The 25220-nt window shown below is 42.1% G+C and overlaps 5 protein-coding genes across 5 annotated transcripts; 4 read left to right on the plus strand and 1 right to left on the minus strand.

Moving 5' to 3' along the window:
• Positions 1 to 6119: 6119 nt before the first annotated feature.
• On the plus strand, positions 6120 to 7070 carry LOC311057171 (palmitoyltransferase ZDHHC20-A-like; the record flags this gene model as incomplete). The annotated part of the gene is made up of 1 exon (XM_084074122.1): positions 6120 to 7070. One exon carries the CDS (start codon positions 6120 to 6122, stop codon positions 7068 to 7070), a length of 951 nt encoding a protein of 316 aa, XP_083930248.1.
• A 3839-nt stretch (positions 7071 to 10909) lies between these two features.
• LOC311057172 (casein kinase I-like) lies at positions 10910 to 12118 on the plus strand (the record flags this gene model as incomplete). Its single annotated transcript, XM_084074123.1, has 1 exon — positions 10910 to 12118. The coding sequence occupies one exon, from the start codon at positions 10910 to 10912 to the stop codon at positions 12116 to 12118; it is 1209 nt and encodes a 402-aa protein (XP_083930249.1).
• A 906-nt stretch (positions 12119 to 13024) lies between these two features.
• LOC311057173 (casein kinase I-like) lies at positions 13025 to 14158 on the plus strand (the record flags this gene model as incomplete). Its single annotated transcript, XM_084074124.1, has 1 exon — positions 13025 to 14158. One exon carries the CDS (start codon positions 13025 to 13027, stop codon positions 14156 to 14158), a length of 1134 nt encoding a protein of 377 aa, XP_083930250.1.
• A 904-nt stretch (positions 14159 to 15062) lies between these two features.
• LOC311057174 (casein kinase I-like) lies at positions 15063 to 16187 on the plus strand (the record flags this gene model as incomplete). The annotated part of the gene is made up of 1 exon (XM_084074125.1): positions 15063 to 16187. Exon 1 carries the CDS (start codon positions 15084 to 15086, stop codon positions 16185 to 16187), a length of 1104 nt encoding a protein of 367 aa, XP_083930251.1. The 5' UTR covers positions 15063 to 15083.
• A 7338-nt stretch (positions 16188 to 23525) lies between these two features.
• Positions 23526 to 24623, minus strand: LOC311057175 (casein kinase I-like; the record flags this gene model as incomplete). The annotated part of the gene is made up of 1 exon (XM_084074126.1): positions 23526 to 24623. One exon carries the CDS (start codon positions 24621 to 24623, stop codon positions 23526 to 23528), a length of 1098 nt encoding a protein of 365 aa, XP_083930252.1.
• Positions 24624 to 25220: the final 597 nt, after the last annotated feature.

The following is a 25220-nucleotide window of genomic DNA, read 5'->3' on the forward strand; positions in this document are numbered from 1 at the left end:
AATGGTGGCGGCCATTTTTAAAAACGCATATATTTCAGAAATGAAGAGTGATCTTATTTGTCTCTTTGGATCATTTCTTTCTTAGTGCCCTAAGGTACTTCCATACCAAAGGGAAAAGTAAATCAAAGTTTTAGAGGAGAGGGGGTAAGTTACCCTGTTAAAACGTATTTTTCAAATGAAATTTACATATTTTACCCCCCGCTGTCATGGCAATTAGTGCATTGTTTTTTTTTCTTGCATTGAAACCTATTTAATTGAATTCCTCAACCCCAAAAATGTACAATTTGACACCAACATTATTACTATAGCTCTAACAGAAGCAATGTGGTCTGGTATAATAGTAGTTAATTGTCGTCAGCCTTTTTTAAAAAAACGCCTATATAAAGAAAATAAAGGGTGATCTAACTTGTCTCTTTGGATATAGTTTTAGGGGGGGGGGGGGGGGGGGGGTAAGTTACCCTGTTAAAACGTTTTTTTTTTTAATGAAATGTGCACATTTTACCCCCTGCTGTCATGGCAATTAATGAAGTATTCATTTTTTTTGCATTGAAACATATTTAATTGAATTCCTCAACCCCAAAAATGTACACTTTGACGCCAATATTATTATTATAGCCCTAACAGAAGCAAAGATATGGGGTCTGGTGTAATAGTGGTTAATTGTCGGTGGCCATTTAAAATAAAACGCCCATAAAACAATAATGAATTACAGTAGGTACAGCATCAGCTGTGGCAGATCTGAAAGCCATGTTTGCATCCGTCCTCAGCTTGAAAGACACACATCTGAGATGAGAATAATTGGTGGGCATCTCACCCACGATTTCCCAAGTGTCTGCCTCTTCGCAGTACCGCTCGATGGTACGGAGTTCCCTACATGAAGAGAGAGCAATATTAGCCATGAGAGAAATGTCTGGTGTTGAGACAGGCAGCCACCCTTTTCCAGGCTTTCATGGAGCAACAGTCCCAAAACGGGAGGAACTGGATCCTGGCCAGGTGGCACACCATCCTCTGGGCCATTGTCCTGCTCATCATCTCCCTGATACTCCATATGGCAGGGAAAAATCAATATGTCTCTCACCGAATAGTCTAGAGAAACACATATGCACACATAGCACACACATGCATGTCATGTAACATGAAATAATGCAAGCCCAATTTAAGGGCTTGCTGCTTTATAACAATAAATCGAAACAAACTTCCAAACAATGCAACAGCCTGATTGCAACACCGCTCCGGAGGCATAGGTGGCAACAGCGCACTGTCCACAGAGTAAACAGCAGCGCTAGGCTAACACAAGCCTGCTACATTGGGGTGCATTTCGCCTTTCCGACATGTCGCCTTTCCGACGTTAACGAACCCTATACCTAACCATAACCCTAACCCTAACCGCACGCGGAAGCCACTAGTCGGAGTGGCGAGATGTCGGAATGGAAGGAGAACCCCGCTACATTGCTGTGGAATACTGCCAGTAGGCTATGCTTGCAGGAGGAAAAACGTAACACACTTACCAAAATAGGAATGTGAGTATCCCCCACGCGCATTGAGCGCACAACTGCTACCAACTGGAACGTGAGGAACGTGTATTGCACGCAACAAACACAATTGTCACCTGCAACAACAACACAGATGATGAAATAAATAGCCTCACGGCACGCCAAGGGGGTGCCTCAACGGCAGCCCAGAGTAGGCATCCAGCACCGTGAGGAATCAAAGTCAATCACACATGCAGCAATTTAACATGCAATTCATTAAACAGCAGAGGTAGGCTAACACAAGCCTACTCCAGTGTTGTGGAGTGCTGCGGGACCGTACCTATGTTCCCCAGGTTCTATGTTCCCCAGGTTCTATGTTCCCCGCAAAAAAGGTTCTATGTTCCCCACTTACCAAAAAAGGTTCTATGTTCCCTGGGTTCTATGTTCCCCGTTTACCCCAAAAAAGGTTCTATGTTCCCCATTAACAAAAAAAAGGTTCTATGTTCCCCGCTCACCCAAAAATGCAGGAAACATACATTTTTAATTTCAAACTATTAATAACATCTCTGAACATACACAACTGAACATAATGGGGAGAAATTACTATCAAAAACTTGCCCGCCCCTTTCCCCTGGCGGCCATCTTGGTGATATAGAGCACCTTGTAGCAACTCATAATGTAATAACGGCGTAATAACAGTTCGTGATATAATAAACTAAATGTCATAAAAGCTCATAATGTAATAAAATCATGAGCGATATATAACGGGTTTTTGCATAATATAATAACGTAATAATTTGTTACATTAAGATTTTTTTTTTATATAATTGTTTTTGGCTTTATCTTCCTTTTATTAGATAGTATACAGTAGTCTGAGAGGAAATGGGGAGAGAGAGATGGAAGTGACACGCAGCAAAGTCCGTTGGGATCGGGAGTCGAACCCGCGACACGCTGTGCCCGGACCGCCAAGCCAGCCGTCCGGGCCATAGCTGGTCAAATTGTTGAGAAAAGTGTTACATCTTATAATCAGTATCAATATCATGGTCAGTGTCATGGTCAGCATCATGCTCAGTTTCATATCAATATCATGTCAGTATCATAGTACTGTAGTATCATGGTAGTATCATGGTCAGTATCATGTCAGTATCATGGTTAGTATCATGGTCTGTATCATGGTCAGTAACTTGTTAGTATCATGTCAGTATCTTGTTAGTATCATGTCAGTATCTTGTTAGTATCACGGTCAGTATCATGGCGAGAGAGTATGTTTTACCCCCTGTCCGTCCGTCCGTCCGTCTGTCACCAGCTAATCTCTGCCACCTTGATCGCAACGAAACTGAGCACACACACTCCCTGGATGCCAATTCCGAACTTCTGCCCCACATTTTTCACATGGGCCTTTTTTAGCGCCACCAGGAGTCCAATTTGTGCAAAACATATTTTTTTACAGTATTCCTACAGATTTTGTCCAAAAATCCCGCAAATCGGTACACAGTATCTCTATAGTCATTAAACGAAACGGTCTTTCAATTTTTTTATATTTCATCCTGATTGGCTAAAAATGGCTTCCAAAGTTTGCAGGAGTACTCCGTTTTGAACAAAATGCCTCAAATCATGAACACAGCATGCAATTTCCGTGAAATTTTGCACGCATATTTCCACTATGCCGAGGAAGAAATGGCACTTGAAAACGTTCAAGTCAGCCTCATGGTGGCGCTATAACAGGCGGATTCATGTTTGTACCTATAACTGCAGCGATATGTGTAAAACTTTGTATGCGCACTCCCTAGAGGTCAAGGAAAAACCTTTGCCCTGCATTCTTCACATCTGCCTTTTATAGCGCCACCAGGAGGCAGACTTACGTAAAACACATTTTTTTTATATTACTCCGTCCGATTTTATTCAAATTTCACGCAAATCGGTACACATGATCTCTATAGTCATGTGATCAAGACGGTTGTGTTTGATTTTTCATATTCCATTCTCATTGGCTAAGATTGACATCTAAAGTTTGCAGTAGTGGCTTGTTTTGAACAAAACTCCGCAAATCATGAACGCACCGTCTGATTGCGGTCAAACTTTACACGCACCTTCACACTATGTTGAGGATCAAATGCCACCCTTTTAACATTGGCATGTTATAGCGCCACCAGCAGGTCTAGCAAAACACAATTTTTGCACAAATGCCTCAAGCCATGAATGCAGTGTCCGATTGCCGTGCAAGGCCTAATAAGAAATGGCAATCTTTTCACATTGGCCTATTATAGCGTCACCAGGAGGCCACAATAGCCTACCTGACCTGGCGGAGACCTGTGCTCCAAGGAGCACTTTTTCTAGTTTTATATGCTTTATAAATTAAGCACTTTGAAACTGAAGATGATGGCCAATGTTGATGCTAGTAAAAATGATAATAATATTGTATCGATATCGTGAGCCTAATATCGTGTATCGTATCATATGTACCGTGAAATTAATGTATCGTGACACACCTAAATAGATTTTGAGTCATGTCAAAGAAGTTTTCAAAACATGATATTTTGACACTTTAAAAACTGAAAAATTACAAATAACTAATGGGTATCAATACATGTATTTAAACCGTTTTAAATGTCTGGGTGAGCGGGGAACATAGAACCTTTTTTTGGTTGAGTGGGGAACATAGAACCTTTTTTATAACCTTTTTTGGTTGAGTGGGGAACATAGAACCTTTTTTTGGATGAGTGGGGAACATAGAACCCTTTTTTGGTTGAGCGGGGAACATAGAACCCGGGGAACATAGAACCTTTTTTTGGGGGGGTGGGGAACATAGAACCTGGGGAACATAGAACCTGGGGAACATAGGGATGACCCCAGTGCTGCTAGTAGGCTATGCTAGCAGGAGGAAATGTTACTCACTTACCAACAAACTGGCATGTGAGTTCAAACAAACAATACAGAGGATGAGACAACCTCACGGTACGCCAAGGGGGTGCCACATACAAGGCAGCCCAGAGTAGGCATCCAGCACCGTGAGGAATTAAAGTCGAAATGAAAATAAAACTGATGCTGCTGAGCAAGAGCAGAGTGCAGGATTGTTTTTCATGAATGTTTGTTCAGGATTGCTTCAAATGTATTGGAGTGAAAGTATCCAAAAATACAAATACTCAAGTACAGATACTAAAAATATCTACTTAAGTACAGAACTCAAAGAATGTATTTTGTTACTGTCCACTACTGGAAAAGAGACTATAAATGAGTTGTTGAATTTAACATCTTTATTAGACATAATTTCAAGTACCAAAATATTGCAGGCCAACGTACATTCAATGCCAAGGTTCAAACTGTACAATTGTTACCAAACATTAGCATGAAGTGGTACAGTAAACCTTTTTTTTAACTGGCTGATTTTGAAAAATAGGTGAACTTAAGGTGGTGTTAAAATAAGTGTTAAATATCTATATATTCAGACACTAATCATTGTAATCATTGCTATGGATCTCCTGATTGGATCAAATTGGTATCCAAACCTGAAAAATACTTTTAGGTTTAGTAAAGAACGAGAGATGTGAAGACCCCTGTTGATGAGCAAATGCTCTACAGCAATGATTACCATCGGAATATAGTGATACTTAACCTTTACAAAATATCTAACAAAAAACATAAAAATATCACTTACACCACCTCATTATTTGGCCCATTGTGCATCTTTTGATAGAGGGAATTATTTAGAGGTATTTGTTCAATATTATCCTCATAACCCAGTCCCCAAACAACAGATCACATTAATAACAATACAGAAATGCACAACACTGGCTTGTAAACTACTGTACCAGAGCATAGATTTGACCTGATCTGACATCATGAACACAATGTTGTAATCGGTACAACAATGACAGGAATATCCAGAATGATTTATACTTTGTAGTGTCCTGTGCCGAAAACAGCCTATCACTAGCTCAGTTAGCACCTTCATGGTCATTGTCAAGCAGAGAGCCTGACCCCTCCTCCCCATTGGGGATCGGAAAGAAATGCCTACTGAAGGATGAAGTGTCACAGGGAGGTTTGGCCCCCTTGAAGATCTTTCCACCACCTTCCTCTCAGCTCACAAGGGTGATCTAACTTGTCTCTTTGGATAATTATTTTCCTATGGCCCTAAGGTACTTCCGTACCAAAGGGAACCTTTGTATCATGACTTGAAGTTAAATGTTGCTTAACACCTCCACTATAAAAAGGGAGTGACCAAATCCATAGAAATGAATCGGCGGGCATTTCCGATTAGCACTCTATGTATATCATAACTCTATTGGAGATCCAAATTGGAGCCACACTGTTCTCATATCGATCCCAAGATCCACATGATTAGATTTTTTTTTTGTATTCCTTCTATGCGATGTTCATCAATTGGCCTTCACCCTCACTTCTGGATTGGTAATTTACACAAACATTATTTGGTTTGACAACTAAGAAACAGAACAGGCAACCACGGCCCGTTGCAAAACATCGTCATGTCTGCCCCACTGCAGTGCCTAAATATGGGTCTCCTCCAAATATGGACATTTTTGTCATGACAGTGTATAAAAGAACGACCTGTCTCCTCTACCACTCACTCTCTGCTCAGGTGTGCCATGTGTTGGGGCATTTTGAACAATACAGTAAAGGGGATTAAAGATGCCACTCTCCCATGGAGAGAGATACCTTATACGGGGTTTCAATTGGATACCCGTATTATTTATGCACCTGATCGCAGGTTGGTCGTACTATGCGTACGTCGTGAAGCTTTGTGTCTACACAGTCGAGAATGACGAAGAGCGTATCAGCTATCTGGTTGTCTTTCACGTTCTCTTTGTCATGTTCACGTGGTCCTCCTGGAAGACCATGTTCACCAGCCCAGCTGTCCCCCCCAAAGCATTCCGTCTGCCCAAAGAGGAAAAGGAGCGGTTTGAGAAAGCGGCCAGATCACCGGCGCAACACGAGATTCTGAAGAGAGTGGCCATGGAACTACCTGTGTTGACCCAAACACCAGGAGGCACCATTCGATACTGTGACTACTGCCGATTGATCAAACCGGACCGCTGCCATCACTGCATCAGATGTGAGACGTGCGTGCTGAAGAGGGACCATCACTGCCCCTGGGTGAACAACTGTGTGGGATTCTCAAACCACAAGTACTTTGTTTTGTTCATAGGATATGGCATACTCTATTGCCTCGTGATTTCGTCCACAAGTCTAAAGTATTTCATCAAATTTGCGACCCAACAGCTGCCCGGAGACCATGCCAAATTACATGTGATTTTTATGTTTCCCATGGCGAGCATGTTCTTCATTGGATTTCTGGGATTTTTCAGCTACCATCTCTGGCTTGTGGGAAAGAACAGGACAACTACAGAGGTATACGGGGTTCCGGTGTTCAGGAATGGCCCAGACAAAAACGGATTCTCTTTAGGCTTGCGACAAAATGTGGCTGAAGTCTTTGGAGACCAGAAGATGTGTTGGCTCTGTCCTGTGTTCTCCAGTCTGGGCGATGGACAATCCTTCGGTACTCGATTAGTGGACATTGACCCGGAGCAAGGGATGGCAAACGGGCAACAACAGTGGCTCGAGGGAGGGGAGGAGGTGTAGTAGCGTGTCTGCTTGGGTATAGAAAAATACCGGTCCACACCAATGCAGAGGAAATGCTAGATAAAACACCTGGAGCATCTAGCATGAATGCTAAAGACTGGTACCATGGCTCGAATGGCTCGAATGGCTGATAACCTCACTGAGGTAATCTACACCAACGTTGCTACTGTTCTGAAAGCCCTTAAAAAAAAAAGATGTCACAATTGCAAGCATTTAACATCCGAGTGGAAGAACCTTTAATAAGAAAACCACTTCAATATCTCGGCCATCAAGATGGAGAGGTGGATCCTGACTTCCTCCAATTGAACACAAAGACAGGGGCGGGTGAACCCCTGTAAATCCAAGATGGCGGATTTGAATTTGCTGAAATAGAGGTTCTGTAGAAGCCTTCATCCAATATGTCTTACAGTCTATGGTTTCAGTGTGCCTGTGAGTGTGTCTACCATTTGGATCCGGGCCGGACCCAGACCCGCTGATAATGAGGCTTGTACTTAACTTCCCAGGCAAGCAGCACCTAAATGAGCAGCCCATTGAGGCACCCTGTCAGCTCAGGTCTCACCATGCTCACCAGGAGGATTACACACGCAAGGAACATATGATCTCCTTTTTCAATGAGGTGGTTCAAGAGGCACAAAGCTTTCGGCGACTTAAAGCCAAGATCGAGACATACGCTTTTATGTCGGGCAACATTGAAGGTGTCTGTGGACATTAGATATAGCACTCCGAAAGAAGTAACCACCCTCCTAATATGTTTGTGTGGTTTTTTTTTAATCGTTTTTGTTTTTACGCGATGGCACTATAGGAAGCAGAGCCATCTAGGAGAGTGGCTCTGTGTCTGTTTGTCTGTCCAGGGCTATTCTCGCAACTGCTGGACCAATCAGCTTTTAAATATATATATATATATATATATATATATATATATATATATATATATATATATATATATACACACACCATGCGTTCCCAATGGTTGGTGCCCATTGGGAACGACTACCGTCGCCGTATTGGAATGGTTCCAGGTTCAATCCCCGGTCCCTCCTGGCTGCATGTGTCCTTGAACTCCTGACTGCTCCCGATGAGCAGGTTGGTGGCTTGACTGGTTTCCTCCGCCGTCGGTGTGTGGATATGTGTATGAATGGGTCAATGTGGAAGTACATTCTAAAGCGATTTGAAATGTCGGAGAGTCTAGCAGGCCCTATATAAATGCAGTCCATTTACCTTTTACCCGTTGTACCCTCCTGTCTGTCTGTCTGTGTCCCTTTTACGTCCATATATGGAGATCTCTGTATCCGTCTGTCGGTGTCCCTTTTATGCCCATATATGGAGATCCCTGATGTCATCAATTTGACGTCATAGTACATAGTACAATCTCCATATATGCCTATGTGGGCATATCGGTCAGATCAGTGGTTCTGGACAGCTGCAGATCTGACGGACTGCACCACACTCCCTCAAGGTTTCTGCTATACCCACGCCAAGTCGATCAGTCGGAAAGTTCTCAAGACACGCGAAGGACAGTTGCTCACACATGCTCACAGGCACACTGAAACCATAGACTAAGACATAATGGACGAAGAGAGCCCTGACGTCACACATTGACTTTACGGAGCCTCTATTTCAGCAAATTTAAACCGCCATCTTGGAGATAAAAATAAATAAATAATAATAATAATAATAATAATAATAAGGGTAATAATAATAATAATAATAATAATAATAATAATAATAATATAATTGTGGCCAAAATTCTATCGTCAAGTTTGCTGATGACACATTGTTGTTTGTGGGCCTGATCTCATACGATGCCGAGGAGGCGTACCTGGAGGAGATGGCAGGTATGTTAGTCCAGGGGCCAACACTGATATTTTCACAAATTGGTACCACCTAAGGTGACCGTAAAGTTTTTGAATTTTTGTCTTCCTACATGTCTCTAGTTTATATTTTGGTATGATAACCCTTCCAATCTTGTAGCTTAATGGCAGTTATCACTACCTACCGGCTAATGTATCCGGTAGGAGACACAAAGTAGAATCTTTGTGTCTCCTACCGGAAATACACCCGGGCATCAAAATTATTGCGACAAAAAACAAAATATATCCATGTATTCAAGGCTTCATGGGGTGTGCAATTGATAACTTCTCAGATTTTTGGTGTTTGCAAAAAGACTGCTTTCCATAAGCTTGTAAAAGTTGACCCTCCTTCGGTCTAGGGTGGTCATAGCTGAATGGGTAGAGAGTCCCCCTGGGAAACTTAAAGGAGGAGTTCACCCAAAAAATGATTTATTTTCTATCAATTGCACACCCCATGAAGCCTTGAATACATGGATATATTTTGTTTTTTGTCGCAATAATTTGATGCCCGGGTGTATTTCCGGTAGGAGACACAAAGATTCTACTTTGTGTCTCCTACCGGATACATTAGCCGGTAAGTAGTGATAACTGCCATTAAGCTACAAGATTGGATGGGTTATCATACAAAAATATAAACTAGAGACATGTAGGAAGACAAAAATACAAAAACTTTACGGTCACCTTAGGTGGTACCAAAATATGGCTTGGCCCCTGGACAGCCTCTTCTTGAACGTCAGAGAAACTAAGGAGACGATCATGGACTTTTCTGTATACAAAGGCAGAGGTCCTACAGTCCCCTCATGATCAATGGGATACTAGTGGAGAGGATGATTTTTTAAAAGATGAAACGTGGGAGAAAATAAAACTTAATAGTAATAGTAATAGTAATACACACAACATTTGGCTCTGATCGGCCCAGAGTTTTTTAAAAGGATCCCTGGCTAATAAGCTTAATATACATTATAATTGCTGTCTGTAACTAAAAATGTAAAACACCTTAAATATTTTATTTATATCATAAATAAAATACATATTTTACTGAAGGGGGACAACCCCTGTCACAGGTTGTTTTTTGTCCATGTGGTCCAGCCCTATGGAATGTATGGAATGCATATGCTAATAAAACATATTTAAAATATTGTTTTGATGCTCATATTAGCCTTAGGAAGTATGAAGTTGATAACACACACACACACACACACACACACACACACACACACACACACACACACACACACACACACACACACACACACACACAAAATGTATTTTGACCGGCCGTGATGGCGTTGTAATGCCTGATTTATACTTAGCTGCATGCCAAAAATGGCCGATCTACAAGCTCACAACGTGTAGATCGGCTATTTTCCAAACCGACACCAACACGCACCCAAGTATAAATTGACTTGTCTTAGTTCTTCTGGATCCTTTCTCCAGTAGTCCCTCCCTTAACATTTTCATACATTCTTTTGGACAAAATTGTAAATATCTTTAGTCAAAATGTTATCAACATAGCATTGTTTTAATTTTGTTTTTGTTTTGTTTTTGTCAGTAAAAAAAAAATCACACCCTGTGAAGAGAGTGGTGCCTTTGATGAGCCCCAAATTGATGTTGTCATCAATGTTTGTTTATTGGACATACACCCGGACACACAGACAAAGTCAGATATAGGAGTGGTTGGCACCACTCAAAAAGGTGGTTGACGGACATTTTTCGTCATAGCTTTAGTCTACATTATGATCAACAGTAATAGTGTTGGAGACTTTTACAGTCATCCTGGACGGGGCTTGGTATAGTGATCAATTTGCCTTCAGGGAGATGAACAAGTATACTGATTGGCCAACCCAACCCATCGGCTTTACAGGTTTGCCAAGCTTGGCGTGGCTTTTGTGCCACTGTTCCAATATAGTGGTAGCACAAGCAACCGTGTGGAGCAAGTGCACACAACTCCACTTTGAACCAGTGGGGTCCAGGCCTGTGGAATGTTTAATGTCTAATGCAGCAGGCAGAACTACTGGACGTGTGGGTTCAGGGACCAATAATGGGCCTCTTATGGTTGGCCCAAACTTCTGTCTTGTGAAAAAGATTGGTGCTGGTAATTTTGGAGAGGTGTGGCAGGGAAGGAACATCAAGACCAACGAAAATGTGGCCGTCAAAATGGAAGCTATGAAGATCAAGGGGCCACAGCTCCATTTGGAGTATAAACACTACAGAAAGTTGGGATTTTCAGAGGGAATTGCTCAGGCGTACTACTTTGGCCCCTGTGGGAAACACAATGCATTGGTGCTGGAGCTGCTCGGGCCCAGTCTAGAGGAGCTGTTTAACCTCTGCAAATGCACCTTCTCCCTCAAGACCTTCCTCATGATAGCCATACAGCTGATAACTCGGATGGAATATGTCCACAGCAAGAACTTGACACACAGAGACATTAAGCCAGAGAACTTTTTGGTGGGAAGAAAGCATACCAACGGAAGCAAGCATAAGTACATTTACATCATTGACTTCGGTCTGGCCCAAGAGTACTTTAACCCCGAGACCAAAAAACACATCCCCTACAGCGAGAAAAAGAGCTTCACTGGCACAGCGCGCTACGTGAGCATCAACACACACCTGGGTAGAGAGCAAAGCAGAAGGGATGACATGGAATCAGTGGGTCACATGCTCATGTACTTCCTACGAGGGAGACTCCCCTGGCAGGGCATGAAGGCAGACACTGCGAAGGAGAGGTATCAGAAGATCGGAGACACCAAACAAAACACACCAATTGAAGTGCTTTGCGAAAAGCTCCCCAAAGAGATGGGCGCCTACATGCGTTATGTCAGGAAGCTGGATTTCTTTGAAAAGCCTGATTACGACTACTTGAGAAAACTCTTTAATGATCTGTTTAACAGGAAGGGCTATATCTTTGACTATGAATATGACTGGGTCAGCAAGTCAACCCCCACACCAGTAGGTCCTAGTCCCAATCACACGAACCTGCAAGCCAGCAGCAGCAGAGTTAAAGCACAACAGTTGACCAGAAAACAGTTGCCTGCTGATCCCAAAATAAGTACGTCTCAATCCAAAACATTTAACACCGTCGATCTCACCGCTGGACGAGTCATCACCGCTCCCACTGAAGTCGAAGATGCCACATGCTGCTGTGGTTTCTTCAAGAGGACAAAGAAGAAATCCCAGATACACAAATGGACGACGTAACATATAGGAAGGACTTGTTACAATTCTGGTCACAGGGCGTCCCTAGGGTGTCAATAGGCACCATAGGGACCCTCAATAAGTGTGAGTTTTTTTGTAAAAACCACGTGGGGGTGGGGAAGCGTCAAACATCCATGTTTTGCCTGTACTTTATAACTTGACTGTGAAGCCCAACATTATGGTCTCACCTACAGTAGGTGTCCAGTACACATGTGTAGTCCATATTTACAGAAATCATCTTGGTGTCATGACCTAAACTCAACAGGATGTCTGCCATGTTCCTTTTTTAGTGGGCTGTTACATTTTTCCTTGCTTTTGGTAGTCATGGCGGCCAGTTCCCTCTTGATGCTGTGTGGGAGTCCGGACTGTGACAGATTGTACTCAATAACTGCAAGCTTGCATAACGTCCTCAAACTAGGACTTAAAGGGCAAAGTGACAATTTGGTCTCTGCTTTGTAACAATCAAATTGTTTAATAGCTATGACAAGATTTCCTAACGCACCTATAACTCAAAAATCTTTTTGAAAAACAAAACAGCCCAATTGCTTAAGTCCCTCTTGATCCTGTCAGAAGAGCACAAGTCAGAGCAACGCACCACAGGTATAATGGTCTGAGTGCTGTATGATCAGCAGTAATATAGTAGCATGGGAGATCTTTACAGCCTGCCTGGACTGAGCTCGGTATGGTGATACGTTTCCCTTATCAGGAAGATCAACAAGTTTGCTGATTGGCCAACCCAACCCGTCGGCTTTGCAGGTTGGCCAAGCTTGGCGTGACGTTTGTGCCGCTCTACCAATATAGTTGTACACACACACAGCAGTGCAGAGCAAGTTCACTCAACTCCATTTAGATTCAAGGTGGTCCAGGTGTGCGAAATGTGTAATGTCTAATGCAGAGGGTAAAGCTACCATGGGCATAGGCCGCAGTTCAGGGACCAATAATGGCCCAATTATGGTTGGCCGAAACTTCTCTGTTATGAGAAAGATTGGTGGTGGCAGTTTTGGAGAGGTGTGGCTGGGAAAGAACGTCAAGACCAACACATATGTGGCCGTCAAAATGGAAGCCATGAAGAGCAAAGTGCCACAGCTCCCTTTGGAGTTTGAACACTACAAAAGGTTGGGAAATTCAGAGGGAATTGCTCAGGTCTACTACTTAGGCCCCTGTGGGAAACACAATGCATTGGTAATGGAGCTGCTCGGACCCAACCTAGAGGAGCTGTTTAACCTCTGCAAATGTACCTTCTCACTCAAGACCTTCCTCATGATTGCCATACAGCTGATAACGCGGATGGAATATGTCCACAGCAAGAGCTTGACACACAGAAACATTAATCCAGAGAACTTTTTGGTGGGACGATTGGGGAGCAGGCATCCGCATGCCATTCACATCACTGACTTTGGTCTGTCCAAGGAGTACTTCAACACCGAGACCAAAGAACACATCCCCTACAGCGAGCAAAAGAGCTTTGCTGGCACGGCGCGATACGCGAGCATCAACACACACTTGGGCAGAGAGCAAAGCAGAAGGGATGACATGGAATCACTGGGTCACATGCTCATGTACTTCCTACGAGGGAGACTCCCCTGGCAGGGTCTGAGAGCAGACACTGCGAAGGAGAGGGATCGGAAGATTGGGGACGCCAAACAAACCACACCAATTGAAGTGCTTTGTGACAGCTTCCCCAAAGAGATGGTCACCTATATGTGTTACGTCAGGAAGCTGGACTTCTTTGAAAAGCCTGATTACGACTACTTGAGGAAACTCTTCACCGATCTGTTTCACAGGAAGGGCTTTGTCTTTGACTATCAATACGACTGGGACGGCAAGTTAGTGCCCACAACAATAGGTCCTAACCCCAGCTACACACGCCTGCAACCTGGCAGCAGAGTTAAAGCACAACAGTGGATCAGAAAACTGTTGCCTTCTCAGCCCAAAACATCCAACACCGCTGGACAAGTCATCACCGGTCCCATTGAGGTTGAAGACGCCACAGGCTGCTGTGGTCTCTTCAAGAGGACAAAGACAGACCAGAGACACAAATAGAAGAAGTGAAAGATTACAGGGAGGACTTGATACAATTCTGATAACTGAGTTTTCTCAATAAGTGTGAGTTTTTTTTTGGTAAAAACCACGTGGGGGTGGGGAAGCATCAAACATCTATGTTTCACCTTTACTTTGTAACTTGACTGTGAAGCCCAACATTATGGTTTCACCATGTGTATCATGCCCATATTTACAAAAATCCTCTCGGTGTCATGACCTGATCCATTCCCAACAGGAAGTCTGCCATTTTCCTTTTTTTTGTGGGATGTAACATTTTTCTCATGATTTCGGAAGTCATTGCTGCCAGTTACCACTAGATGCCTTGAGGGAGCCCTGACTGTGACAATAACTGCTAGTTTGCATAACATCTTCAGACTCAAAGGGAGTACCAACAATATGGCCTCTGCTTTGTAAATATCTAATTCTACAATAGTTATGAAAATATTTCCTAATGCATGTAGACGCTTCAAATTCCTATTTTAAGAGATTTTTGGAAAAGTACAACAAAAATAGCCCAATTGCCTAAGTCCCTCTCGATCCTGTCAGAAGAGCACAAGTTAGAACAACACACCACAGGTATAATGGTCTGAGTGCTGTTTCACCAGTAATAGAATGGCATGTGGGATTTTTACAGCCTGCCTTGACTGGGCTTAGTATGGTGATCAATTTTCCTTATCAGGGAGATCAACAAGTTGACTGATTGGCCAACTCAACCCGTTGGCTTTGCAGGTTGGCCAAGCTTGGCATGACGTTTGTGCCACTGTACCAATATAGTGGTAGTACACACAACAGTGCAGAGCAAGTACATACAACTCCTATTTGATCAAGGGTGGTTCAGGTGTGTGTGAAATGATTAATGTCTAATGCAGCAGGTAAAGGTACTGGACAGGTGGGCCACAGTTCAGGGCCCAATGATGGACCTGTTATGGTTGGCCGAAACTTCTCTGTTATGAGCAAGATTGGAGTTGGTAATTTTGGAGAGGTGTGGCTGGGAAAGAACGTCACGACCAACAACTATGTGGCCGTCAAAATGGAAGCCATGAAGAGCAAAGTGCCACAGCTCCCTTTGGAGTATAAACACTACAAGAGGTTGGGAAATTCAGAGGGAATTGCTCAGGTCTACTACTTAGGCCCCTGTAGGAAACACAATGCATTGGTGCTGGAGCTGCTCGGACCCAGTCTAGAGGAGCTGTTTAACCTCTGCAAAGGCACATTCTCACTCAAGACCTTCCTCATGATAGCCATACAGCTGATAACACGGATGGAATATGTCCACAGCAAGAACTTGACACACAGAGACATTAAGCCAGAGAACTTCTTGGTGGGACGATTGGGAAGCAGGTATCCGCACGTCATTCACATCACCGACTTTGGTCTGTCCAAAGAGTACTTCAACCCCGAGACCAAAAAACACATCCCATACAGAGAGCACAAGAGCTTCACTGGCACGGCGCGCTATGTGAGCATCAACACACACTTGGGCAGAGAGCAAAGCAGAAGGGATGACATGGAATCACTGGGTCACATGCTCATGTACTTCCTACGAGGGCGACTCCCCTGGCAGGGTCTGAAGGCAGACACTGCGAAGGAGAGGTATCAGAAGATTGGGGACGCCAAACAAAACACACCAATTGAAGTGCTTTGTGACAGCTACCCTGAAGAGATGGCCACCTACATGCGTTACGTCAGGAAGCTGGACTTCTTTGAAAAGCCTGATTATGACTACTTGAGGAAACTCTTCATCGATCTATTTTACAGGAAGGGCTTTGTCTTTGACTATAAATATGACTGGGACGACAAGTTAGTCCCCACAACAATAGGTCCTAACCCCAGTTACACTCGCCTGCAACCCAGCAGCAGAGTTAAAGCACAACAGTCGACCAAGAGAAGTAAGTCTCAGGCCAAAACATCAAACACTGTCGACCTCACTGCTGGACGAGTCGCCGCCGCTCCCACTGAGGTCGATCATGCCACATACTGCTGTGGTCTCTTCAAGTGGACAAAGAAGAAGGCCCAGAGACACAAATAAGTGAAAGGCGTCCCTAGGTTGTAAATAAGCAAAACATATGGTACGAATTATGACAAATGATGTTGGGAGCTTGAGAATCTTCTATTTTTTTAGAGAATAGTTATTTATTTATGCGATCCAGGAAAAGAGGCACGGCTGAACTATACTAAAGATATGTGCCGTCACTGCGTGACACAGGAAGCATAATCTATAAATGCTGATTTTTTATTATATTATTTGTAGGAGGCTAGTGTGTGTGTGTGTGTGTGTGTGTGTGTGTGTGTGTGTGTGTGTGTGTGTGTGTGTGTGTGTGTGTGTGTGGACTGATGTGAGCCAGATTTCTTGAGCACGTTGCCAGTAGGCAACATTATTTGGAATATTGTACTTTAATTTTATAGGTTGAAGGTGCTCATCGTCTCCTCTAGTATCCCGAGGGGACTGTAGGGGACCTCTGCCTTTGTATACAGAAGTCCATGATCATCTCCTTGGTGTCTCTGACGTTCAAGAAAAGGCTGTTGTCCTGGCACCACAGTGACAGACCTGCCATCTCCTCTTAGGTACGCCTTCTCGGCGTCGTATGAGATCAGGCCCACAACAACAATGTGTCATCAGCAAATCTGACGATAGTGTTCCGGCCTCCCGTGGTGGCCGATTATTATTATTATTAGTAAGCCGCCGTCTCGGTCGGTTTTTTTCTGTCATTGACTAGGTAGAACAAACTTTATGTTTAAATGTCATGTCACAAACGAGGGTATATGTAATTCTAAAAAAGAGAGTTACTAATAGTCAGCAGTCGATAGGGTACAGTAAGCTTAGCTTAACCAATAATAAACCGCCTTAGCATTTACCACGTGAAGCCCGGCATGAATGTCTCACGAAGCCCTGCCTATCACTCAAGGAGTCGCTCAGATCTACGTGAGAAGCCTAGAACCGATGCCTTTTTTGGGCGGTGCAACCGCCCCTATATGTGAGGTTTGGACATCGACCCGACCCAATTGCACCCCCCCAACCCTGCGCTGTGATTGGCCACCATTGTACCCCCCCCTAACCCTGCACCGTGATTGGCCACTATGACTCTATTCAGGACTGTGATTGGCTAGTAACACATGACACATGTGCATAGCCCTATAAATAGGACTATGCACTTTAAAAAAAAACACATTTATGTTTTTTTTTTAAGTGAATCACTTCCATCACTGTGATGACCACTGTGACCACACCGCACACTTCACACTGGGTGGGATTTTTTTCATTCTTGGGACCCGTAAGCCCCTCCCAATTGCCGTTTGGCACTTTAAATCAAGGGGTCATCTCCGAGTTTTGCCCCGGACAGAGATACTGTGCGTAGACACTTTTCTTGCGGACAGGGACTTTGTGGCTTATACGATGATGATGATGATTATTGTGGGATCGCTAAGGCGATCATTATTATTGTTGTTGTTATTATGCACTTTTGGAGAAAAAGACGTTAATTGTTATGTTTGAAATTCACAAGAAACCATGAGAGCTACACAAACAGGACAGGAATGTCAGAGGCCATGGCAGCCATGGCCCCTCAAGTTTGGCCTTATGCCCATGTTCTCCTCTGCCTCTTTCCTGTCAATGTAATTGTAAATGCTTTTTCAACATCAGTGTCTTTTGTTGAGATTCTGAATTCTCAAATCCTCCATGACTGATTATCTCAAATGAGCCTATTGGGTCTCATTAATCCAGGGCTACGCAATTCCATGCCTGGTTGGGACGCTAGCATAGCTACTGTTAATGCGTTAGCATAAATGCCAACTTAAGTTGTGTGATACTAAGATTTTATAGCATTCATAACCAAACAAACTAGAAACTTGGGTAGAACTTTACAATTATAACCCATTATAAAGCATTTATAAACGTGTATAAGCAGTTTGTAGAATATCAACAAATCATTAACAACCTGTTTGTTGATAAATGATTACTAAAACCTTTATAACTATGGTTACAAATCCTTTATAAGGTGAGATGAAGTAGTAAACTATTCATGAATAAGCCATTTATATCGGTAAATGATTATTAAATCATTTGTAACTGATGTTATATAATATATACAAACTATTTGTAGATAAAGAACTAATCATAGCCAAACTATGTATATACATTGGTTAATGATTATGAAATAATGTATAATAACATTATTTAAGAATCATTTAAACACGATTTAAAACACATTAAAACATTATTTATACTTGATTTTGTTCATCATTAAATAATGTCATTTAATGTGTAGGAAATCATTTGGAAATGATTTATAAAGTGTTATAAATTGTTTTTTCGTGATTTATTGGACTCTCTTAAACATGTCTTAAGACTTCATACATCATGTGTTAAATCTTTGTTCTAGCCCAAGGCATTAACAAACCATTTCTATGCTATTATTACATATTTTCTAAATGTACAAATTAAACATTTAAAAAATATCTGCAGATCATTTCATTTGTCGGTAATTTGGGAAATCTATACCTCCATGTTTGTTCATGTTTATGCTTTGTAAAACGCTCCTAAAAGATCTATAAATCCTTAGTACATGTTATTATGTGCCCTATGGTAAAGTGAAGGCAGTTTATTATTTACGACTGTCTGTTAATGTGGACTTTCTACTTACCTCCTGTTACAAACTACTTGGCTTTCATGAGTGCAGACACCAAACAATTACTAGAATTATTACTTTCATATTTAGCAAATGATTCGTAAGACATTCGTAAAGAGTATGTAAACCATTTGCAAATGTTATTGTGTGCCTTGTTGTAAAGTGATAACTATACATTATTATTTCATGTTTAATAAATGACTCGTAAGACATTCGTAAAGAGTATGTAAACCATTTGCAAACAAGATGATTAGTAAAACATGTGACATCAAAAAGTGGCAGAAGTAACGTTATAGAGTATAACAGTATAAAACATTTAAAGGAGACACACCATGAATTTAAAAAAAATATTTGATATTTAATATCATATGGTGTATGTCCCTCAAACCATTTTCAAAAGGTTTGAGCCTAAATCAACACTCAGATATACTCATCCCAAGTCAATTCTCTCAGGCTTATAAAGCACTTTCAGCTGCAATACCAAAACGTCCTGTTGGGTAGAGGGGTGCTACTGAGCAATTCTGTCTGTCAAAATACATGGGCAGAATGGTTCGTGATGTAAGCAAACATGCCATTCTGAGATGGCCTGTTCAGACACTCCCATTCTGAAAATCTCTGAAATGAGAATGAATGACTGAATGTTAAAAAAATGAATGAATTGGGGTACAAGAGACACTGGGGAGCCCAAAAAATACCCCCCCCCCCAAAAAAAAAAAGTGAAATTCATGGTGTCTCCTTTAAAAAATATATTGAAATGATTCTTAAATGTTCTACAATGTTATTATACATTATTTCATAATCATTAATCAATGTATACAAATATTTTGTCTATGATTAGTTCTTTATCTACAAATAACTTGTATATATTATATAACATCAGTTACAAATGATTTAATAATCATTTACATATAAATGGCTTATTCATGAATAGTTTACTACTTACTAATACCTTATAAGTCATGTGTAACCATAGTTATAACGGTTTTAGTAATCATTTACAAATGTCAACAAACAGGTTGTTAATGATTTGTTAATAGTCTACAAACTGCGTATAAACGTTTATAAATGCTTTATAACGGGTCATTATTGTAAAGTACTACCGAAATGTAAAGGTTATCGTAACATTAATGATCAAGGTTACTGAAAAAAAAGAAGATGAAAGTAGGCCGGCAGTGGGAACTTCAGGGGAAGGCTGTGTGAGCAAAGCAAACCGGGGACAAGGCAAGCAGGGCCGTCATTTGGGGTTCCAGGGGATGGTGATTGCCACCCCGTAGCTTTCACATTTAACCTGTGGTAGCGAGATGTATAGACTGTCAAATGTGTAGTTATTCAACTTATATTCAACCTGGTAGAGCGTAGTCTAAATGAATTCTCTCACACCTTATTTAGCTTTGACTGCAGCTGTCAGTATAACAGCTGACTTCCCCCACAGACTGTGACTCCTACTTCTACTCTGTGTCAGCATTGAATCTGTCTTTGGTGCATATACAGTACATACATGGATGTCCTTAACCTAACCAGTCAGCATTATTATACATTTATATCGTACTGTCACTTAGTATAGCCTGTTCATATATCTCTGTGTATAAGAGGTGTCCGAAAATGACACCTCAGGAGGCTTCTGACAGGCTGTCCCCCAGGCCAGGAGGTATAGCGCTATGCTGCTGTAAATGCAGTCTAGGAAACTTGTGGATAACATGTATCTATAATAAACCTCAACATTCAGGCCTTCAAATACAGCCCTATAGTGCGCTGATCAGAGCAATGGTCACAGAGTTCTGGCCATTTGAAGTGCTAAACACTGCTGTGCAATTTAGTTGTTCTATTTTTGGGTAGTACCATATCGTTGTGTCGTTGTCGCTCCCTCTAATGTTGTGGCTGTGGGTGCCACTCACTTTGGAGAAGTATTTAGTGAGATATGAGGGTATTGAGGGCACTGTCCCTTTGACTATCTTAAATACCTATCCCATGTGGTGCCAAGTTTGGTGCGGATCGGATTGGTTACGTTTGTGTCCGCGGTCCACCCACCCTCTAGGCAATTTTAATATAAGATTCCCTCCATCTCTGAATGTTTTTTGCATATGTTTGGACATTTTGGCATTTTGGACATGCCATTTACTTTCCCTCGTTTCAAAAACAGCAAAAATAGCAGATCTACAAGCTTACAGCGCATTGCATCTCGATGTGTTGTCCGCTTGTAGATCGGCATTTTTAAAAATCGGGCTTCTTTTTGCCACCCCTAGTTTTATTACACAATGACGCCTCTGATGGCAAGTTACGGCTGCAGAAGGCCACATGTCCCTCACTACAGAGCCTGGATTAAGAGCTCTCCCATGTGGACAAATGGTCAAGCGAATACAAATGTGACAGCAATTCATATTGTTTGTCATGTTCATTAATAAAGAGTTTGTATTTATTTTCTTGCAAATTTTTGTGTGATGTCAGAAAGATTCTATTGCCCCTATGGTCACTTTGCAATGTATCTTGTGAGCTTTTACTGTAGAGCTGTTGTTAAAACAAAAAAAATGTCAATCTCTCTCTCACTCTCTCTCACTCTCTCATTCTATATGTCAAAGGCATGGTAAAGTCAAATTAAGTGTTAAATAGCTCTATAATCTGATCATTGCTATAGCGTGTTTGTGCAGCTCTTTAGTAAACAGAAAATACATTTTCAGGTGGGATACCAATTTCATCCAATCAGGAGAGAGAACTCATACAGGATTAAATACAGGATAAACTAGTGAAATTGGATGTGATGAAACAAAATACTAAAATAGGAATTGGAACACTATACAATCGAAACTGATAAATAGGTTCTTGCTCCTGATTGTATGAAATTTGCAACCCACCTGAACATTTATTTTATGTTTGCTTGTTCAGTAACAGGGGTCTCCTCTTCTCTCCAGCTTTTTAGTACTCTGATTACTATCAGAACATGACATAACAAAACAAAACGAAAACAAAAAAAAAACAAAAAAAAACAGCTCCTTTAACTCATTTGAAACGGCACCACGCGAATGTGAATATCACTGCCATTCACGCGAATATCACTGCTGATATTCACATTCACGCGAATGTGAGCCACAGTGACCCCCTGTGACATTACACGTCATTTTTTCTCGCAAACCCATAATTATGATTATTAACACACAGGCACAAATTATGGGGATATAAATCATTAAAACCAGGAAAGAATCTTAGTCATTTTAGACTTTAGCGTTGGCTATTCAAAAAATAGCAGATTTTATATAAATCTTTAAAGTGTTTGAAAAAAAGTATAATCTTGCATTTTTTTTACGCAAATATTTTCTTTTGGTGGGGGGTCAGGGGGTGGTCCCTGACACAAAAGATGGGGGGTCCGCGGCCAAATATCATTTTGGGGGTCCTTGGCACGAAACAGTTTGAGAACTACAAGGCATTTGCAGAGTCGGCCTCAGGTCTTCATGGGTTCAGGAGGCGGTGCTGTTACTGGGGGTCCCCCAACAAGTGCCTTTTGTGCTGCCTCGTGCCTTTAGTCTTCGCACCAGCGCTTCGTGGCGGGCACTTGAAGCAGAAGATTATTCAACTTTTGGAGAGTAATGCTGCTCATCAATGTCACGTTTAATCCGCCTGGCTGTGTCTGACAATCCGATCATATTTACCACTTGTGTGATCTGCCTTTGACTCTTCACCACAACCATGAGAAAACAATGTCGTTTGAGTTAGGCTATTTTTGCTAATAACACAGCTTACACGACGTAGGGCTCAACGTTCCGGGCATCAATAGATGCTAGGCTCATAAAACGCTGTCTGTGGACATGGCCCCTTACAATGCCACCTCTTGCCGTGGTGGTAAAATGAGACAGATGTGCGTGTTGGCTGAGAAACAGCAGGCAATAACTCATCTGAATATCAAGTTGAATATTATATATTATGCATCATCTGAGCTGTGTATTGAAGTTCTTATATGGTTGAGATAGGGAACTGTCAATTTGTTTGGGCTGTGGTGCTTCTCAAACCCAATGGAGAGGAACGTGAAATTGAAGAATCTGTTCTTTCAAATTATATTTTGTTTAATTATTGAATTATTTTCTATGAAATTATTTATTGGATGGTTTGCAGCAGCATTTTTGTATATATATGTATATATTATATAATATAAAACATACGTTTCTCTCCCCCCTAGTATACCAAAACAAAGAACTGTTGCTCCAACACTGCAATACATACATACATATTTATTATTCTTTTTTTCAGTTTCCTCTCCTTTCCAATTGGACCCGCTGGCACCCCTGAGGGGGGTTGACAAATAAACTAGTGATTCCCAACCTTTTTTAATTTCAAGGACCACCAGTTTTGGTTGCATTAGTCCAAAGGCCCCCAGATCATACTATTTTACTCAGTGTTAATTTCACTCTCTGGATTACAGGGCCATTTGGACCTGTGTTGGTCCCCGGACCTGACGTCGAGAACCAGTGGAATAAACGGAAATCGCCAGGGAGGGTTTTGCAAACTATTCATATACTTGATACCTTTTGATATAGGTTGGTGCCTTTATTTCTGGTGAAAACTCGAAGTCGTTCCGAGAAACAACAAAAAACTTGTTGTTTTATCCCAGCGTAACATGTTCTCATGACATAAAAAACAATGAGAAAAAATTCGGACGAATTCATCACAAGAAAACAAAACAAAACAAAGAAAAACAACGTTCCCAGTGTGTAGGGATCTTTAAGGAAAATAAATTACAAATACATTAAAAAACCTCAAAAAGCGGTGATAACTCGTCCAGCGGTGGGGTCAACGGTTTTTAATATTTTGGGCCGAGACTTACTGCCTTTGGGCTCAGGCAACAGTTTCTTGGTCCGCTGTTGTCCGCATGTGATACTGGGGAGAGGACCTACTGGTGTGGGGATTGGCTTGCTAACCCAGTCGTATTCATAGTCAAAGACATAGCCCTTCCGGTGAAACAGATCGGTGAAGAGTTTCCTCAGGTAGTTGTAATTGGGCTTTTCAAAGAAGTCCAGCCTCCGGGCGTAACGCAGGTAGGTGGCCATCTCTTCGGGAAAGCCTTCACAAAGCACTTCAATCGGCGTGGCTCGTTTGGTGTCCCCAATCTTCTGATACCTCTCCTTCGTGGTTTCTGCCTTCAGACCCTGCCAGGGGAGTCGCCCTCGTAGGAAGTACATGAACATGTGACCCAGCGCTTCCATGTCATCCCTTCTGCTTTGCTCTTTGCCCAGGTGTGTGTTGATGCTCGCATAGCGCGCTGTGCCGGTGAAGCTCTTGCGCTCGCGGTAGGGGATGTGTTTTTTGGTCTCGGGGTCGACATACTCTTTGGACAGACCAAAGTCTATGATGTGAATGTTATGCTGATGCTTGCTTCCCGGTCGTCCGACCAAGAAGTTCTCTGGCTTAACATCTCGGAATGTCAGGTTCTTGCTATGGACATATTCCATCCGTGTTACCAGCTGTATGGCTATCATAAGGATGGTCTTGAGGGAGAAGGTGCCATTGCAGAGGTCAAACAGGTCCTCTAGACTTGGTCCAAGAAGCTCCAGCACCAATGCATTGTATTTCCCACAGGTGCCAAAGTAGTACACCTGAGGGATTCCCTTCGATTTCCCCAACTTTTTGTAGTATCTGTACTCCAAAGAGAGTTGTGGCGCTCTGGACTTCATGGGCTCCAATTTCACGGCCACATATTCGTTGTTCTTGAGGTTCTTTCCCAGCCGCAGCTCTCCAAAATTGCCACTACCAATCTTTTTCAAAACACGGAAGTTTGGGCCAACCATAAGAACCGCATCGTTGGTCCCTGAACTCTGGCCCACGAGTCCAGTCGTGTTGCCTGCTGCATTAGACATTAATCATCTCACACACCTGCACCACCTCGGATGAAATTGGATTTGTCGACTCTCTGACCACAAAAGAATGGAGTTCTGTTTAGAATATACTAGAGTATAATCTTGTTCTGTTATTTCAATATTTAAAGCAGGTACGGTGGTCACCTCTTCAACACGGTGTCCTTCTTCCAACAGATTACAAGAATGGAGTTCTGTTACGTGTGATAATACTTATACTGGTTTAGCAGCACAAATGTCATGCAAAGCTTGGCCAATCTGTGAAGCCGATGGTCCATTGTGAAGCATACATGATCGGGGATTTAACTGCCTTGCACATGCTCTTAACTGCTGTTACTAGGTCTCAGGCCAAAGGTTTTCAACCCCTTCCTGATGGGAAATTTCAATTCAATTCAATTTTATTAAAGTGTCAAATCACAACAAGTTGTCTCAAGACACTTTACATGTAAAGTGGAAGGGGTTTGTCACATTCATCCAGACATTTTTGAAGAAGGTACACATTAGAAATTAGAAAATTAGAAAAGGTAAATGGCAGCACTGCCAGGAAAAGAATGTGGGTAATGCCAAGATGCAGGATACAAATTATGTTGCCCCTGATCC

The sequence above is a fragment of the Gymnoscopelus microlampas genome (genome assembly GCF_963454915.1).
Source record: "Gymnoscopelus microlampas genome assembly, chromosome: 12".
NCBI classification, from domain to species: domain Eukaryota; kingdom Metazoa; phylum Chordata; class Actinopteri; order Myctophiformes; family Myctophidae; genus Gymnoscopelus; species Gymnoscopelus microlampas.